This window comes from Rhipicephalus microplus, chromosome 6 (genome assembly GCF_043290135.1).
Source record: "Rhipicephalus microplus isolate Deutch F79 chromosome 6, USDA_Rmic, whole genome shotgun sequence".
NCBI classification, from domain to species: domain Eukaryota; kingdom Metazoa; phylum Arthropoda; class Arachnida; order Ixodida; family Ixodidae; genus Rhipicephalus; species Rhipicephalus microplus.
This window is the reverse complement of record NC_134705.1, coordinates 43,278,313-43,296,832: the sequence shown is the minus strand read 5'-3', so window position 1 is coordinate 43,296,832 and position 18,520 is coordinate 43,278,313. Positions and strand designations below refer to the sequence as shown.

General features: G+C 43.4%; 1 protein-coding gene across 1 annotated transcript in view; it reads left to right on the top strand.

Moving 5' to 3' along the window:
* Positions 1–13,629, top strand: part of LOC119167652 (uncharacterized) — a 29,399-nt gene extending 15,770 nt beyond the window's left edge. Inside the window, exons 3-5 of the mRNA XM_037419167.2 lie at positions 3,496–3,563; positions 7,100–7,186; positions 13,332–13,629. Of these exons, the coding sequence (XP_037275064.2) occupies positions 3,496–3,563; positions 7,100–7,186; positions 13,332–13,396 (220 nt within the window). The 3' untranslated portion in view covers positions 13,397–13,629. The remainder of the gene's footprint in view (positions 1–3,495; positions 3,564–7,099; positions 7,187–13,331) is intronic.
* Positions 13,630–18,520: the final 4,891 nt, after the last annotated feature.

The window sequence follows — 18,520 nt, the reverse complement described above, 5'->3', positions numbered from 1 at the left end:
ACTACATTGAGAGTAGCCTAGTAGAATGGCGTGTAACTTCAACCCTACAAGAATGGATAGCTTTTTAAGACTTCTGGTTAAAACAGATAGCACAACGGCGACACAAGCGAGGAACAAGTTCACGAAATGAGCGCTAAACTCAAACTAAACAAATGCTATTCTCCTAATGCATGCCACTTTATAAAAAAAAATCAAAACACCATATTGTCACCAAACAAAGAATGACTGATCCAACGTTGAATGTCGTGGCACCAGATCATCTCGATCAGCTCCTATAACAAAGAGGTTACACGCAAAAAGGCTACGAACTCAAACGCGCCATAAAGTATAAGACAGTCAAAACGTGGTGCCCTATTTCAACAATCTTCAGTTTATAGCGCGTATGATTTCGTAGCCTTTTTGCGTGTAACCACTTTGTTAGAGAAGCTGATCAAGGTGATCTGGCGCGACGACATTCAATGTTGTATCAGTCATTCATTCTTTGATGACACTGTAGTGTTTTGATTTTTTATAAAGTGGCATACATTATGGGACTAGCCTTTGTTTAGTTATAGCACTCATCTCGCTTACTTGTTCCCCACTTGTGTCATTTTTTTTTGTGCTACCTGCTTTAAAAGATTTATCTTCTTGAATCTAGTCACTTAGCCTTAACAACCAGCTGTTGTCCTGCCTACGCGCTAAATGCCCAGCCCATGTCCACTTTCCTTCTTCTTGATGTCAGGAATCACACCCTTAACACCCGCTATTTCGCTGACGCTTTATTTTCTCTTCCTGTAGCCTAGAGTTACATATACCATTTCCCTAACCTTTGCTCGCTACGTCGTCCTAAGCTCAAATTCAACTGTTTTTATGAGCCTTTGCAATATGATAAGTTCTTGCCCAACAGGGCTAGTGGTCGTATAAGCATACCGTTGCGATAAAAAGCACGAGCAAGCTTGCTCGAACTTCAAACAGGCAACATAATTTATAAACCAGCTATGCACTGGCGCGCCTGCTTTCTTGGTGTGACATAAGGTGGAGGTGCGGGGTACAAGTACGGAACTTCGTAGCGGAGGTCCTCTGCCTGCCGCATCTATTAACAGCAACGAGAAACACCACTTTCTTCTTGTTCCTTTGTCCTCCCCTAGATGCCTTCGCGTCGTGTCAGCTTGGTGGAAAACACTTCTTTTTCGTAACTCTGGGCCGTACAAGATCCTACGCCAACTTTCACGCGTGACGTACTTGTTCTAACCAGCTGGCATGTCTGTGCTACCTCGCGGGAGCAGCGACATTTTTCACGTCGCCAGACTCAAGCCGTGTATACCGACATTAACTGATGCTCCATGATTTGCACCGGGTAGGAGCTAAACATGCTGGGAGGACGTTGTTGCGGTAAAGAGAACGAGGACGCTTGCTGGAACTAAAAGATGACGACGTCACCTATCTGCTGCTTGTGCATCAGGTATATTTACCGTAAATGCACCAACTCGTGCACCTGCTTTCTGCGTGTCCCAATATAACTAGGGTTGTTCCAAATAAAACTCAGCACGAATAAAAAGGAAAGAACTATCGCTACGCAATGCACAACTACTGCGCATATTTACCAGTATGCTGCAGTGGCTGCTGCTAAGTTTTTTGTTAATTATGTTTGTGTAGCTCATCGTTTTTACTTTTCTAACTTAACAAATATTCACGTATTCATTAAACCGTCAGTGAGGCGTCTGCAGGCATGTTCAAATGACATTTAACTCTGCTATCTTCTAGAGAGTATAGTAGATGCGTGCTAGTTTTTCTTCGGATAATAATGAAAACCCGCGAAATCTGCAAAATTTTATGTAGCTAGACTGCAGCATGCATCAGGAAGCAGCGACCTCAAACAGAATTTCCGTGACATAGCCAGTCGAGGCGGAACTACCACTTTTAAATGTGAAGCATTTTTTAGCGAACTTTGGCTACTTTGAGCGTACCTATCTATATATCTAGCCGCCTAAGACATTTGCTCTCCTGGCTGTTCCGATATGGTATCAGTACCAAACTTGGTAGGGCGAAACATCCCTGCATGAACAACATATTCGACTAGTCATAACATGAAAATCATGACATGTATGTCATCAATGTCATGATTTACATTTCAAGGTCCTGAAGCTCATGCAGTGGTTTCGTTCACATGGCATGTTGCAGAACTGGTACAGTATGGCATGATTGCCTGGCGAACACAAGCGACAGACTCTAACATGAGAATCATGACATGCGTGTTATGTAACAACATGACTGCATGTCACGCTCATGGTGCGCTCGCGGCCGTTTCGCTAGCGTCACATATACCGAATTTGGTATTACGAGACGTTATTAGAAGACGAAGATATGATACTGGTGCAAACATGATAAACATGAGATGCGTGTCATGTAACAACATGACTGCATGCTACGCTCATGATGCGCTCGCAGCCGTTTTGCTATCTCCACATATATTAAACTTGGCATCACCTGACGTGAATAGAAGACGACAGTAAACGACAGATCCAAACATGATAATCATGACACGGAAGTCAAGTACGGCATCATTTACCCGGACCTCGTAACCTTGTGCTGATTTTAAAGTGACATATCTACATTCCATATTCGTGCTTCGCATATCATCGATTCCCACTGTACGTTGAATCAGCCATTTTTTTCCCAGTGAAAGTTTAGAAAGTTACTTTTCATATTTCGTGTGCTTTCTTCTTCAGCTGTACAAAACAAAAACATGCAATTTATACGTTGCTAAAGAAAGCACTGTTAGATGACATTTAAGCATGCTTATATATGTCTGTATATGTTATATTGAGAATGACGCAGCGAGCAAAGAAAAGAAAAATGGTAGGTGTAACTTTAAGAGACAAGAGGAGAGAAGAGAACAAACAGGGAACAAACGGGGGTTAAGGATACCATAGTTGAAATCAAGAAGAAGAAATGCACACGGACCAGTCATGTAGCGCGTAGACAGAATAACCACTGGTCATTAAGGGTAACTAACTGGATTCCCAGAGAATGCAAGCGAGTTAGGGGGAGACAGAAGGTTAGGTGGGCAGATGAGATTAAGAAGTTTGCGGGTATAAATTGGCAGCAGCAAGCACAGGACCAGGTTAACTGGCGGAACATGGGAGAGGCTTTTGTCCTGCAGTGGGCGTAGTCAGGCTGATGATGATATTTGTCTGAAAGACGTTTGCATGATTAGGCTAGCATTCGTCGAGTGTGACACATAAGTATGACGTGTCAACCAGCCCTTATTCAAGAAATATTGGTGGTGGTTAATACAGTATACTAGGAAAAATATGCAATAAGTATGCCTCTATCAATGACGTTCATCTATTTTTTGAAATCGTGCTGCGTGATATTTGGAACATCGTCTATATCATACAACCATTATTTATCTAACCTTATAACCAACAATCATTGAATGAGTACACCTTTTCTTATTATTCTGCGAACGCTACAATCTTCTCATTCCTAACAATCATATTTTTTTTTCTCCAGGAGGAATGTCACATTTACTATTACGGCCGGAACAACTTCAAATCAGGCCAACTATATTGTTGATGCTGGTAAGTACGGTATTTCAGGTAATATTTATTATTTGTAACAAATAACGAGTCCCCAGAATGAGCTCTTGTGTGTAAAAAAAATATTTAGTTTTGCATGATGTGTGAACTAGACAGATAATAACGTTTTTAATATAATATGCAACATTTTCCGTGAGGAATTCATTTACGCATGTTCATTTAAATTTCGATATGCAGCCCTTTTAAACTCTTACTTTATCATGCAGTATGTGCCCGGGAATCGTTCCAGTCTAGCAATAAATATAAAGGCGTCCATGATGGCAGTAGAACGGGTGACCACTCGAATATTGATGTGGCACTGCGTGTCAGAGCTGTCTCCAGAAAAGGCAAAATAAATACAGTGTCGTGTAGCAAGAAACAGTAAAAAAATGAAAATCTACCTTACAGAACTGTGAGCTAGATTATACAATAATACCCTCTTTGTGATTCTGGCTCTTTGTGTTGGTCATTTTTTAAATTTTTCCTTCCCTTTCTTTGTATCTGTTTGTACCTATGTTTCGTTCTAAGGAATGCGTTTCTCTTCCTCGTTCTATTTGATTCCTCCTCGCTTTCACTTCACTTTCTCACCCACTTGGTATGCTATGCTATATAATGCTATGTTGCGTTCTACGGGCGTGCTTGGACAGACGAGTAGTTACGGAGCTCGCCTTCGGATCATGGGTTGGCGTATTGCCAAGAAATCTCTTCTCAGCCAAATTTTCTTTATGCATTTTTTTTTGTTCTTTCCCTGGCTCGATACTGGTTCTCTCACACACCGCAGTTTTTCGGTAGACCTGTTCTGAGGCAGAGGAAGACGGAGGGAAGAAGATAGCGCTTTCCGGTCCTTGTGGATGTTTTCGTTTCCTTTTTTTTTGGCAGTCTGCCACCAGCACGGTGCGTAAACGTCTCCGATCTTTCGTTAATCGTGTTATGTGAATGCGCCTCAGAAAAAAAGCAAACCTATTCAGGATTCATGTAATGTGAGTTGTTGCGTTAATATATCTTGTGTTTCGTGGCTCAAACATATAATGAAACTAAGCGTCACATCCTGTGATGTGCGCAACTAGGTGAATGGACTTGAAGAGACAGGCGTACTCGACACATGGTGATCTGGCATAATAAATTATCATGAAGCACAGCACCAACAAAGTGAGCCACAGCGTATTTAAGAAACACGCACAGTTGGCACAGTTGACGTGTTTAACGAAAGGCGAAGCGTGGCAAGCGCATGAGAAGGCGATGCAAAGGGGTCTCGGTTGCGCTTTAGCGGTTTCTTTTTTAGGTGAAGTTAAAATGTTCTTGAAGTTTCAGGTGTAGTATAGCTGAAAGATGTCGGCGACGGCACCGTACGAGAAAATATCGGCGCTTACGAGCATGCCGAAACGCACGATGGTATGGTGGTAGCACGGGTGCTTGCCGTTTTCCAGTAACTGTAGTTCTCTGGATTGAGGAGTTGGCGGCTAGCAGCCGTTTCCGATATTCTAATCTTATGCTTCATCAAAGGGTGTTGTCACTTCACGTTACCACACTTTACTGTTGCCTTAACTGAACACATGTTTGTCTTGGTTGGCTTAAGCACTTTAAGAGTTGTGCTGCCGAACGCGAAGGGGAAATTTGACTTCCATGAATGGCATCCTTATCAGATCTCGCTTAAAATTGCTGCACATAGTTGGAAACCAGATATTTTTGTTTGATTTTCTTGACATAGCCATTAAGAGCTACGTCTCAGACCTAATTAGGAGGGCGGAGAAAGAAATCATTTAGGACAGTGCGTAATACGATCGAATGAAAGAACAAAGAAACAAAAACAAAAGAAAGAAAGAAAGAAAGGAAAGAAGCAAGGAAGAAAGAAAAGAAAGTCACAAGTTTGCCACAAAGGCGAACCAATTAACGCGATAGCAAAAATTGGGAAGTCACGCGCAGAACGGCAAGCAGATCGAAAAGTGCCCCACGTTTTTCCCGCACAAATGACTCACGAAAAGTACTCGCAGGTAAGATGAAAGCGAATAAGCGTCAGAGTTGTTGCTTTGCTGTGTCTGAAAAGCACGTCCTTCTCGCAAACGCAGACTGTGGAACGATTGCAGTGACCTCTGTGTGCCCCGTAACAACAACAGAATCGTTCTGGTGAAAGCCCAACGCTCGCCAAGACATACGATTGTCCCCACCACGGGATAAGCGCTCACGTTAGCGTTCACCCTGCTCCATCCGCGCGGGGCAAAGCACGCGTGGGAGATGAGAGAGCGCGCTGCCGCGTCGAGACGATGTGGCGACGCGCGCTCATAGCGCCATTTTGCTGGTAATGCTGAAAATACGATGGTTCCCCTTGAGATTTCCGTCGCCAGCAATAAGTGTTAGATATAAATAGCTTGACGTTGGAACGTTGAAGGAGGCGCTCCTTCGTGGCTGAGCGATAACGCCTCACACTCACACCTCAGAGGCTCCAAGTTCAATTCCGCGGGCCCGAGTCTTTTCTGAAACAGTTTTTTTTATTACGTTCTCATATGTATAGCTACATATACCTATACGGTGAGTAATGCCGACGCCGTCGGTAAAGTCTTGCTGAGGGTGTGCATATAATTGCTATCGCAATGAAAGAAAGAACGTCAACACATGCGAAGCTTGTCTTTTCCGCATTTCCTCTTAAAGAGCATGGGCCACACAATCCGGTAGCTTAACCTACACTGGCCGAGCTTGTGCAGTTTTTTCTGGATTATTGAGATCGGTGCTGGGTATGGCTGAAGAGAACTGGCATCACATGGCGCGCAGATGACGCGCTCGAGAAGACCTGAAGGCTCCTGGAGTAACGTCTCACTAGTGGCCCGATGCTTTACTCGCGTCAGCTCGCTCGCTCGTCCGTCCGTTCATCCGCAGTTTGTTCTACGTATGTTCTGGTATAACCGAGCCAACGCTACTTGAATGCCAGGGCAAACGCACGCTTCTCGACGGGCGCCGTCGGTCCGCCTTATTTCAGAGACCAATTGCGTTGTGACGCTGATGTGATACGTAGCGCCACTTGCGTCACACGTGCTTTTTACCGTTTTCACCCGGAGATGCGGTAGACGTGTTTCCCACTCTAATATACGTGTCAGGTTTATTCAATCGTGCTCCTTCTTTGCAACTTGAAGCAATACCGCCGCCGTATCACAGAGTACTTAAGGTCAGCGCGTACAGTTGCCATTCTCTGACGATTTCCTATTGGTTTCCCGCATAGCGCCACTAACGGCGACACGGTATCTGAGAACAACGTATCTGTTATGGAGCCAGCCTGATGGCCGAAATTGTGAACACAAAAAATGCACTATGCCATCCTATAGATCTGCACACTACTGAAGAAAAAGTTACTTCATATGATTCCCGTCGTAAGGCACTACATGATGGGCCGCAAAGCACACGCGAAGGCTGGGCGACGGGAGAGAGCAGAAAAGGGCTAGATGATAAGTTGGTGAATGACTTGGTTGGGCGTGTCTCGCTGGAATAGATAAAAGGGAGGAGGTTTGAGCCGAGCTAAGCCACTGGCAATTTTTTTCTTGTCATTTCAGATAACACAACGGTCTACACAGGTTACACCCACTACACGGACTTCCAGAACTGCCTGATTACGACGATCACGTACCGAGACCATGATCGTAAGAAGCTCTCACCATTTTCTAAAGCTAATAAACGATTCTATGCTTGCCTTTAACGTAACTAAAAAAAAACGCCAGGCCTGCGTGGTAGGCGCAGCACAGTCACACCGAAAGCTAGAAGAGCGGTCTTTCAGAGCCTTTTCAAAACACTCAGTGGGCAGGTAACTACTGCAAGAACACTTGCTTGGTACCCACTAGGGCATAAATAATAAACTTTTGGGTAGCAGGCCGGCGTTCGCTTTGCCATTTTTCGTCATTCTTCTGAGAAGCATGGTATACACTAAACACTTGCAATTGATTTTGTGCCAATTGTACATGCAGAGCTGACAATGATGTGTAATTATGGCTGAAGTGGGTATGCGCCTCAGTTAATAAGGGAACAAGAACAAGCTTTCGTGATGGTTTGCAGCACTGGATGGCCCACTCGTTGCGTTGCTCGCATTGTGCGATGACTAGTTATTCTTTCGCTGTTGTAAATCTTTTATAAGTTGCATTAATATGATTGATTTCCCGACGCCAAACCTGCCTACGGCAAGTTTGTCGATAAGTCACAACCACCAGTGTAGCTCAGTGGTAGAATACTGGGCTCGCAATCAGCGGACCCGGGTTCGAGCCCTACTGTGCCATTGGTGTTAGTTCATGACTGCCTAAAGCACGTTTGACAACAGGATACAAGCACCGGCGCGACTATGTGGTAGAATATTGAGCTGGAGCCCAGCGGACCCTGGTTCAAGCCCCACTGTGCTTACAGTTTTCACTGTATTAAAAGCCGAATGTCATTAGCCACAAAACAAACAGTATAGTTACTCTTACCTAAGTAAAAGTAGGTCTTGAGTTAAATATTACTCGAGCGCCCCGCTGCGGTGGTCTAGTGGCTAAGGTACTCGGCTGCTGACCCACTGGTCGCGGGTTCAAATCCCGGCTGCGGTGGCTGCATTTCCGATGGAGGCGGAAATGTTGTAGGCCCGTGTGCTCAGATTTGGGTGCACGTTAAAGAACCCCAGGTGGTCGAAATTTCCGGAGCCCTCCACTACGGCGTCTCTCATAATCGTATGGTAGTTTTGGGACGTTAAACCCCACAAATCAAGTATTTATTACTCGAGCTGCGATCAACGTGAAAACGTTTCATACATGTCCGCAAATGGTGCGCTTAAAGTTGAGCTTGCCCCACCGTGGTGGTTTAGTGGTTAAGGTACTCGGCTGCTGGCCCGCAGGTCGCAGGATCGAATCCTGGCTGCGGTGGCTGCATTTCCAATGGAGGTGGAAATGTTGCAGGTCAGTGTGCTATGATTTCGGTGCACGTTAAAGAACCACAGGTGGTCGAAATTTCCGGAGCCCTCCACTACGGTGTCTCTCATAATCATATGGTGGTTTTGGGACGTTAAACCCCACATCACTCAATCAAAGTTGAGCTTGATATATTTTTGTTTGGCGCTGAGAGGCACGTGAGAACCACTTGTGCAAGTAATTCAGGGGGCCAGGGGGGTGCAAAGGTAAATGATAATTATCGCTGTCAGCAGCAGATTCAACTAAAATTTAGCAGTTAACTTTCCATTGGCTGTGGTAACTTAGTATATTTATATTGAAAGAAAATGTAGGCAGTGGTGTTTGAACGAAGTTTCAGTTGGAAGGTTTTTTTTTCAAGCAAGCCTGTGCTCCGAAATATCCGGCTCCAAAGTTTAACTGTCTTTCGCATGCTTACGCATGTAGGAGGGGGAGGTCAGCGCGAAGCTCCTTCCTGAAGTGACGCATCCGTTGCGTGTGTTGTCAAGTCAAGTGTGTGAATAGGGCGGAAGCGTAGGCATACATGATAGCAATTACATTTGCCCTATCATCCGGTTAAATTAAAAATCGAAGAAGCCTTGCAAGCAGTGTCGTAGCACACAACTGCATTGCCTCTAACGATAGTAACAGATACGGTGCCGAGAGAATAGTGCGGGCAGAGAATATGGATAACAGTGTGCGTGCGTAATAATGACTTTAGGAAGCGTGCATGGTCGTTGCCGGGGATACGCGAATAGCGTGATTTCTGATGTGTGCGTACTGTAACTTTTATTGAAATCAAAAGCAACAAAACTCTGCCAATATTAACTGAAACAGTTTTATCTTCGCTAACGCACATTTCGTGCTGCTATATAAGCTTATTTCAGTCATGTACAAATCTCATCAAAACGCTTCACCTCTAAAGACGTCAATGACCCAGAAAGTGTTCAAAATGTCTGCCGTCAGCAGTAACGCAAAGAATGAACTGCTCTGGCATCGACTCGATGACTCGGCGCATTACTTCTGCAGGAATACTCGCACATTCACATGTTATTCCGTCCTTTAGGTCGTTAACATCGCTGTTCACTGCTATTTAAACTCAATCTTTAACGTAGCCCCAAATAAGGAAATCGAGTGGAGAAAAACCAGTAGATGTTGGTGGCCAACAAATCACCCCTGGGCGCCCAATCTACTGATGTGGTAAACGTCTGTCCGACCAGCCCTTTGCCCTGGTCTAAAATTGTGGTGGTGCTCCATCATGCTGAAACCACACTTGGCGCAGGTCATTCAGAGAAAGACTGCAGACAAGGTCATCAATGACAACACTTAATATTTCTTCTGTGGTCATATTTCTGTTCAAGTTGTTTAAAAAATTGTCAGATCTTACGTACATCGTGACTCGATGATATGCGAAGCATGAAGGAAGAAGGTTGATATGTCATTTTAAAATCAGCACAACGCTACGAGGCGCATGGACGTAATACACAGTAAACCCAGGATGAAATGTTGCTGCTGCAAGCATGTTGTTTAAAGTCGTGTACCGACGGCACCAGAAACATTTGCGATACCAGCACCAGCAGCGAGAGGCATGTACATTTTAACGTACATGACTTCCACGACATACTTATCATGTTTACGCCTTGAATTTGTGTTTGTTATTTATTCACGTCACGCAATACCAAACTTGCTATATGTGAAGCTGATGAAACGGCAGTGAGCGCGGTATGAGCGTAGCCTGTGGTGATCTTTTACATGGCATGCATATTATGATTATTATGTTTGGACGTGTCATGTATGCCTTCGACATCCGTTTGCATCCCGTTATAACAAATTTGGTATACGTGAAACTAGCTAAACGGCCACGGGCGCATCATGAGCGTGGCATGCAGTCATGTTATTACATAACACGCATGTCATGAGCTAAACGGCCATAAGCGCATCATGAGCGTGGCATTCAGTCATGTTCTTACATGACACTTGTCTTGATTATCATGTTTGGACGTGTCTTTTATACCTTCGTCGTCCGTTCACGTCCCGAGATACCTAATCTGGTATAAGTGAAGCTAGCGAAATGACCGCGAGCGCACTATAAGCGTGGCGTGTAGTTTTGACTTATATGGCATGCATGTCAGATTCCCGCATCAGGGCCTGTCACTTGTGTTCACCATGCCGTCATGTCTCACCATACCAGTTTTGCAATGTGTCATGTGAACAAAACCACAGCAAGAGAAGCAAGACCATGACATGTAAATTATTGACATTCATGATATACGTGTCATCGTTTTCATGTTATGACTAGTCAAATATGTTTTTCATAGAGTCATGTTATGCCATACTAAGTTTGGTTCCAATACCATTATTGAAACGGCCAGGAGAGCTAAACGTCGTAGGCAAATATATAGATAGATAGATAGATAGATAGATAGATAGATAGATAGATAGATAGATAGATAGATAGATAGATAGATAGATAGATAGATAGATAGATAGATAGATAGATAGATAGATAGATAGATAGATAGATAGATAGATATTGCCAAAGTCGCCGAAGTTCACTGAGGATTGCTTCTCATTTAAAGCAGAGGTTGAATGATTCTGTCTCTGACTATGCCGCACCGAGCATTCACACTCTAGCGAAAGTGATGCTTGTGCTGCCTCAATCAATGTCGACTTTCTTGTGCCCAATAATGGGGTTTGTGAAGAATAACACTTTCATTTCGGCAAAGCCGAGCTTCATCAGTCCAAACTATTCTGTAAAAAATCATTTTCTTGATCAATTTTAATGAGGCCCCAATAGCAGAAGTTTCCTCGCCTTTAAAGTCCGTCTCGTTTAGGTCCTGCTGAAGCTAAACGTGATGTAGGTAGAACTTGTGCTTTCTTAGAACATTTGTGGATGTTCCGACGCTGTAACCGCACTGATCGGCAATCTGTCAGATGCTGAGTGCTGGCATCGAGGTTACGCACGCGACAACGCCGCTTTCGAAGTCTTCATCAACGATTGCCTTCTTGGTCCGTCTTGGAAGATGGACAGAGCCTGTTGTACGAAAATGTCGAAATAGGTTTATGACAGTGGGTTTTTTTGGAAGGAAACAGTGTGGGTGGCGAGACGCGTAAAGCTCCATTGGTAACGAAGCATTGCCATTCATTTCAGTCATTGCAAGCACTACGCCCACATTTTCTTTGGTAGAATATCTCACGCCAGAAGCAGCCATTATAGCTCGAAAGTACTCTCCATAGATTTCCTTGTTAGACCTTTAATACAAAGACGCTGTGCTACCGGAGGCACCCTAGTACAGGATGGTCAAGCGAAATCGTTCACAAGAAGAGATCTCCGCGCTCTCTAAAGTCACAAAAAACGTCGCAAAAATTGTCACCTGTTATCGCGTTATTCAAGATTATGCGTAAGGCTCATGGCGCGCCATGTTGTCACAATTTATTTTCACCTGCCAAGAGGGCAAGGGTAATTGTTATAATCTATGCCTTCACTTTCACCCCCTTCGCACACTAAACACCACACGCAACAGATGCGTCACTTAGGGGAGGAGCTTTGCGCAGACCCTCACCTTCTTGCAGGCGTAATCATGCGAAAGACAAATAAACTTTGGAGCCGGATATCTCGGAGCACAGGCGTGCTAGAAAAAATCGTCTAACTAAAACTGTGTACGAACACCACTGCCTAAATTTTTATGTAAAACACCCCAAGTTACCGCAGCCAGTAAAAAGTTAATTTTCAGATTTTAGCTAACTGGCCTGCTGACAGCGATAATTATTATCTACTTTTCCGTCCCCCTGGCCGTTTAACTTATTTGCAAAAGTGGTTCTCACGTGTTTTCTAGTGGTAACTTAAAAAATCTCAAAGCCTAACTTTGAACACCCAATATAATAGTTAAAATATGTAACAGTTTTTGATGAATCAACAATAGAGTAAAAGAGTTTAATTTCTTTGTATGACAAATGGTGTACAAGTACGAAACTGTACACCATCGAACGAAATTTTTCTTTTTGCTTATGATAAAAAATAGACGTGAGAGACTGTTTCCAACGAACACTTCGTTACTAACGCATTCGTGTTGTTCATAGACAAATTACTAACGTGGACATATTTAAATATAGATATTTAGTTTTGCTTGTTATGTGGGGTTTAACGTCCCAAAATCACCATATGATTATGAGAGACGCCGTAGTGGAGGGGCTTCGGAAATTTTGACCACCTTGGGTTCTGTAAAGTGCACCTAAATCTGAGCGCACAGGCCTACTGCACTTCCGCTTCCTTCGGATATGCAGCCGCCGCATTCGGTTTTGCTTTATCTTCGTGTTGAAGCTTCAAAATCTATTGAAGCGCCATTGCCTAACGAATGTTCGAGAAACGTCACGCAGAGTTCTGAGGCTTCGACTTTCTTGCTCCTAATGTCGTTTCGTAATACCGTCTGATGGGACAGCGCACTCTAGAACTCGGTACGTTTAGAAACTTCTGATTGACATCAACCCATATTTTCACACTTGAGGATGTGGTCATAACACAATTCAATTAGGTGCTGGCAATACGTGTGTTGAAGTTTGAGACAAATCTTATAAAATTGTTTCGTTTAAAGCGCCATAATTTCCTTAAAGCACAGCTTGTAGTACAGTTTTGTTAGCGTTTTTGTATTGTTTGCTGTATAGCTAATTATGATGTTTACCTTTGAAAGAATTCATTTTGTTATGCTCCGCGTATGGTTGCACGCTGGTTAGATGTAATGTTTCTCTATAAATTATGCAGTAGTCTAGTGTAAATGAAAATAAATGCATGTTAACTACTTTGTTTTGTTAAAATATATTTTTACGCTGCAGTTACCAAGTTTAGGCGATAATTATTATCTTACGCTGAAATTTCTTATTCCAGACTGCCTGCTGTGGGTGCAGAGGTCTGTGGCAAATGATATTCCCCAGAACTGCCTGCAAAACTAGGAGGCAAACTGCGACGTCAGAGTTCCCATCTTCGACATGGATCTATGTAACAACGATGAAGGGCATCAAAGTTAAACTAGAATGACGCACGGAGTTCAAGCTGAGAACATTGTTTGTGCTACGCGCGACAAGGCCATTGAATCAAGACACTTCATTACTCCCTGTGTTGACCTGCCTTAAGATCCATAAGACTACTGAATGATTAAAGAAATGACTTTAAGTAAACTACAAAAGGCCAGATTTATTTGCCTATTCTCTTAGCCTTATGAGCCGTTCCTGCCGCTGTCTTGACATTATAGCCCGAACGCGGCCCAGGTGAAGATACGTACGGTTTTATGAACAGCTCGGAAAAACCGATTTTCAGGTGCTTCCAGTGGACGTTTTGTTTCTTTTTTGACTACGAAGAAGTTTCTTGTGCCCTGCAGACGCTTTGTGCATTTATATTTACGTATCTGTCTAGCCGCTTACATCTGGGCTCTTAATCAACTATTTTCTTTCGGGTAAACCGAAATTATAGAGGGAAGGTAAGATGTTTTGACGAACGTGTTTGGCTGGTCAAGACGTGAAAATCTCATAACATGAAAATCCGGTCCCGTAGTGCTTTTTTCACAAAATATGAGAGGCGCATAAGCCTACGGTACGGGCTTTGATATGCCGGTGTGTGCCGCAGGTGCTTGACAGCTTATATCTACCGTGAACGCCACACGACGGCATTATATTTAGAAGTGTAAACGTTAGGGCTCGCTTTTCATTCTCAGACATAGTAATATAGGAAGGAAGCAACAAAGCGCAGAAGGCAGGGAGGTTCACCAGAAAGACATATTGTTCGCTACCCTGCACTGGAGAATATGGAAAGGGCAAGAAAGATGAAAAAACAGACAACAGAAGCAAAAGAAGAGAGGAAAAGACACACAGTAAAGTCACTGCAGCGTGTACAACGCCACCGCAAATCATAGGCATTCACACGAACACATCGTCCTCAAGAAACATAAAAAGGCTTTCACTGCCTTGGTGGCTGTAATAGCACATGCACAGAAAGGGGACCATCATCCAGTCGCTGAAATGCGTTGGCAAGTATTTGTCTCTCAGAGGCATATCAAGGACATGGCACAGCAGGTGTCCGATTTTTTCATCGGTGCCGCAAATATCGCATGCTGCACTGTCAGTCCTTCTCATTAAATTGGTATAGGCTTTCATGAAAGCAACTCCTAGCCAAAGGCAATAAAAAAAGTGAAGCTTAATGTCGATGTAGGCCGGGTGGATGCCGTAGTTGTTGTGATGGGTCAAGTTCATGTAGTCTGGTATGTCGTATACTTGGTGTTTTCCGCTCAGTCAGTGTGAGACTGTGGGCCAGTTGACGAATCTGCCTCGCAGCATCCGCTGTCGAAAGTGAAATTGGAACGCTGTTTGCTTCCTGATGTTACAGACGAGCAGTACGATATGCGGAATCATTTCCGCTGATACTACAATGTCGAAATAACCACAGAAGGCAATGTGGCGGCCTTTTTGTATTAAGAGAACGTGAGGTTTCACGGTTTGATAGGTGTAATGGTCATGGCATCCACGTCGGAGAACTGACCGCAGGCACTGTAACGCCGCTTTTGAGTCTGACAACACGGCTCATTTACTTGGTATTCCTTAAAAATTGATGAGTTTGTGTGCACTACGCAGAGCATCGAGTTAAGCTGCCGTGGACGTCGTCAAATGTGAAGACTTCAAACGCAGAGTTACCCTTTCTGATGGTATAACCCCTGTTACACTTGAACTGGATGACGTAGTCGAGCCATCCGTGTATATGCGCATGTGGTTATTGTAGTTATGGTCATATTCAGTTGATTTAGGGCATGAGTCGGCAGGTATAATTTTCTCCGCATTCCTGGTACGCGGAGAACGGGAAACGCCACACGGGAAGGAAAACTAAAGCAAAAAAGAAAAGCCAAAAAGCTCGAACCTGAATAAAATCAAGGCATTCAGCGTTGCCGTCTTCTACTCTACACGCTATGGCTTGAAACTTCTGAAAAATGCCCAGAATAGGTGCCACACAGGGTGATGTGCCGGAATAACAGACGTAGCATAGAATGTCGAAAGCCTAGATTCGCACTAGCCATCGCAGCGTAGAAAAAGCTAAAGAGTTGCTTGGACTGGTGCACCCACTAAAAAAGTCTCAGCCCTTAATCGCGCCACCCTAATGATCGTCAGCATGTACAAAACACTCCGCTGCGTAACTGCATGCTCAATCTCGCAGACGTGATACTTCACATCTTTTATAATGAATGATTATTTGAGGCGTATTGGCTACTTGGTGACTTATTTTCCATTAGCTGCTCAAAGAAAGCTTACAAAAGATTCTAAGAAGGCCACCCATTCAACATATGCAGCGACTCTACTGTGTGTTAAGCGTAGGCTCTTAGGTTTCATTTATTCGAGTGAACATTTTATATGCGAGTCGTCACGTAGCGCTGAGGCAGCAAAAACTGAAGTTTTTTCTTGACTGTGTCGATGGGTCTCAGTAGCGCGAGCTGCCAACAATAAATAACAGGCAGAGTAAAAATAGTTATTTGAAAAAGGCTGGCCAACGTGGACTAGCTAGGATGTAAATCAGGGGTCTCAAACACGCGGCACGCTGGCCTCACCATTGCCGCCCGTGGCGCACACATGACAATATTCATACCATAATTTTTTATTACTTTGACGCTATCGTGTCACTACTGTGCGGTTAACGCATAATTCTATCACTTAAAGTGACTAATTAGTGTTCGCGTGCACTCACCGCCCCGAGAGAGTGCTGGCAACTCTCTTCGCGAGGGAGTTGCCAGCCCTCTCTCGCGAAGAGAGTTGGTTGTCCCATGTTTGGTTGTCCATGTTTGTCCCATGTTTCACTCCCTTTTCGGGAGTGCTGGGAGCTCTCTCGCTAAGAAGAGAATTTCTTCGGCGCAAACGATACGGAAAAAAAGAAAAAAAAGGAAGTGAAGAAAGAAACAGATTCACACCAAACTAACAAATGCTTTATTCATCTCAGTGCATCGCATATAGTATATGCCAAAAACCACATTCTTTGCATGCGCACGCACAGCTTCGTATTGTACACGTACTAACAAATAAAATTCCACAATACCTTGCACTACCACGCTTGAACGCGCACGGGTTGTGTTATATTCCACTGTATTCCACTCCTCACCAAGATGTGGACGCAAAAATTTATATTCCAAGTCATGCAAAGAAACGGAGGTATACAATCAGCTCCGCTTTTTTTAATGTGATGAACTTTCAAAACAAGCCTTGCATCTTCGGGAGACCTTTTTCGGCGTGCACATGAGGGCGAAGGCATGGCCAATATGGGTGACGTCACGAACTTTTTTTTTTGCTGTGAGCCGCGTTATATTTTTGTTTCCCTTCTTTATTGTTTCTTCCTCGCGCATGCACGCGTCGCGTTTGTGCGCACCGGGCCTAGGCTTGTTCGGCGGATGCACCGTGGACTATGCTAACTAAAACAATTCCGTTGGCTAACATGACGTAAAGTTGCTACACTGGAACGGAAAGAGAAGGTGCGAAGTATGCTGTGGTGCCGTGCGCGACTTCGTGGTGCCTTGGAGGTCGCGACCTCTGTTGCATTTATTGATTGCTCGTTGTAGGAAAAGGGCAATGATTTCATGAAAACAAATTCTGACGACGTATTTTTTTTATAAATAGCCATACTTGTTAAAAGCATATATGCACCTGGGCAGTTCAAGAGGATGGCCATGAATGTCGCTGTACATGTATGACTGCATGCGCCTTCGGAATACTCAGGCCAGCGCGACCACCAGTCATGAATAAAAGATTGCTGCCCAACAGGTCGTGTAGCCAATTGCAACAGCAGCTGCAGACAATTTTGCCCATGGTTATCGCATATAAATATACGCAGATGGTAACGATTTTGTGTGCCCTCATGAAGCTTCCGACAGTACTGGTATGACAATAATTAAAATAAAAACTAAATCAAATCTTGTCCCTATTTTAATGACAGAATCTGGTCTGGTTAACATTGTTTAATAGCTGGAGCCGACTGTCACCCTTTTAAACAAGCGCTATGCAGAAGTTCTGGCATACATTTATTTTAGAATTAAAGGTACTTGCCTTTCTGTTTGGTTCATAAAAATGCTCAGAGAAGCTCCGCCCCACCATGTTCATCATTCACAATTGGTGCTGTTCCAAGAACAATTGAATAAGGCACTTGTACTTGTTTTCGTTGCTTTGACAATTTCTTATTGAGTGTCTGTTGCTACTGTGAGTGGAATTTTTGCATTCATAATAACGTGATCTACCGTTACCTTCTTGTTTCTACAACTTAGGGACTCTAAGGTAATGTATACTATCGCCAACATTGGTAAAAATGAAGCTGTTTAATTTTTAATTCATTCTATTTTTTAATAAAAATTTTGAAGGTATCTTAGGGGAAAAGTCATCATAATGCAGCCCATTGCAAATTGTTCACTTCATAAACAAGAAACTAAATCACACAACACATGGCACTTTATTCAGGCACAAATACAAATTCACAACAAAAATTTGCACACAGAATTTGATTTCTAGAACAAAATACAAGACAAATAATTTAAAAAGAAATTGTACAAATGATAGAAGGTCACAATGGAGGTTAAATACATTCAACAATGTAGATCAAACAGTGTAAGCTGAGAAGAGGCTACTTTTTGATCAAGGCTTCGGTAATTACAATAATTTCATTTTCATCCGACAAAGAGTGTGTATAATATTCCAGCCGACTTAGACAATGGTGAACAGTCTACGCAGTTCAACACCACATCTGAGCGTCACGCTTATCCCAAATACAAAGCATTTGAACATAAGAGCACCACTATCTTACTGGGCTGAAATAGTAGTACTAGTAATAACAATACATCACACATTCACATGACAGAAGTGAAATACATCTTCACTGAAGCACAACATAACTACATGGATATTTCAATGTCTGTTAGAAGAATGCATGCTGCAGCGATTGATAGGCCAAGGTAAATTATTAACAAAAGCTCCTCCTTTCTTATAGAAGAATGGATGCCAATCATATTCTCAAGCAGGATAGACACCTAGGTTGTACCAGTGAGATAAGTTAGAACAGTTGGA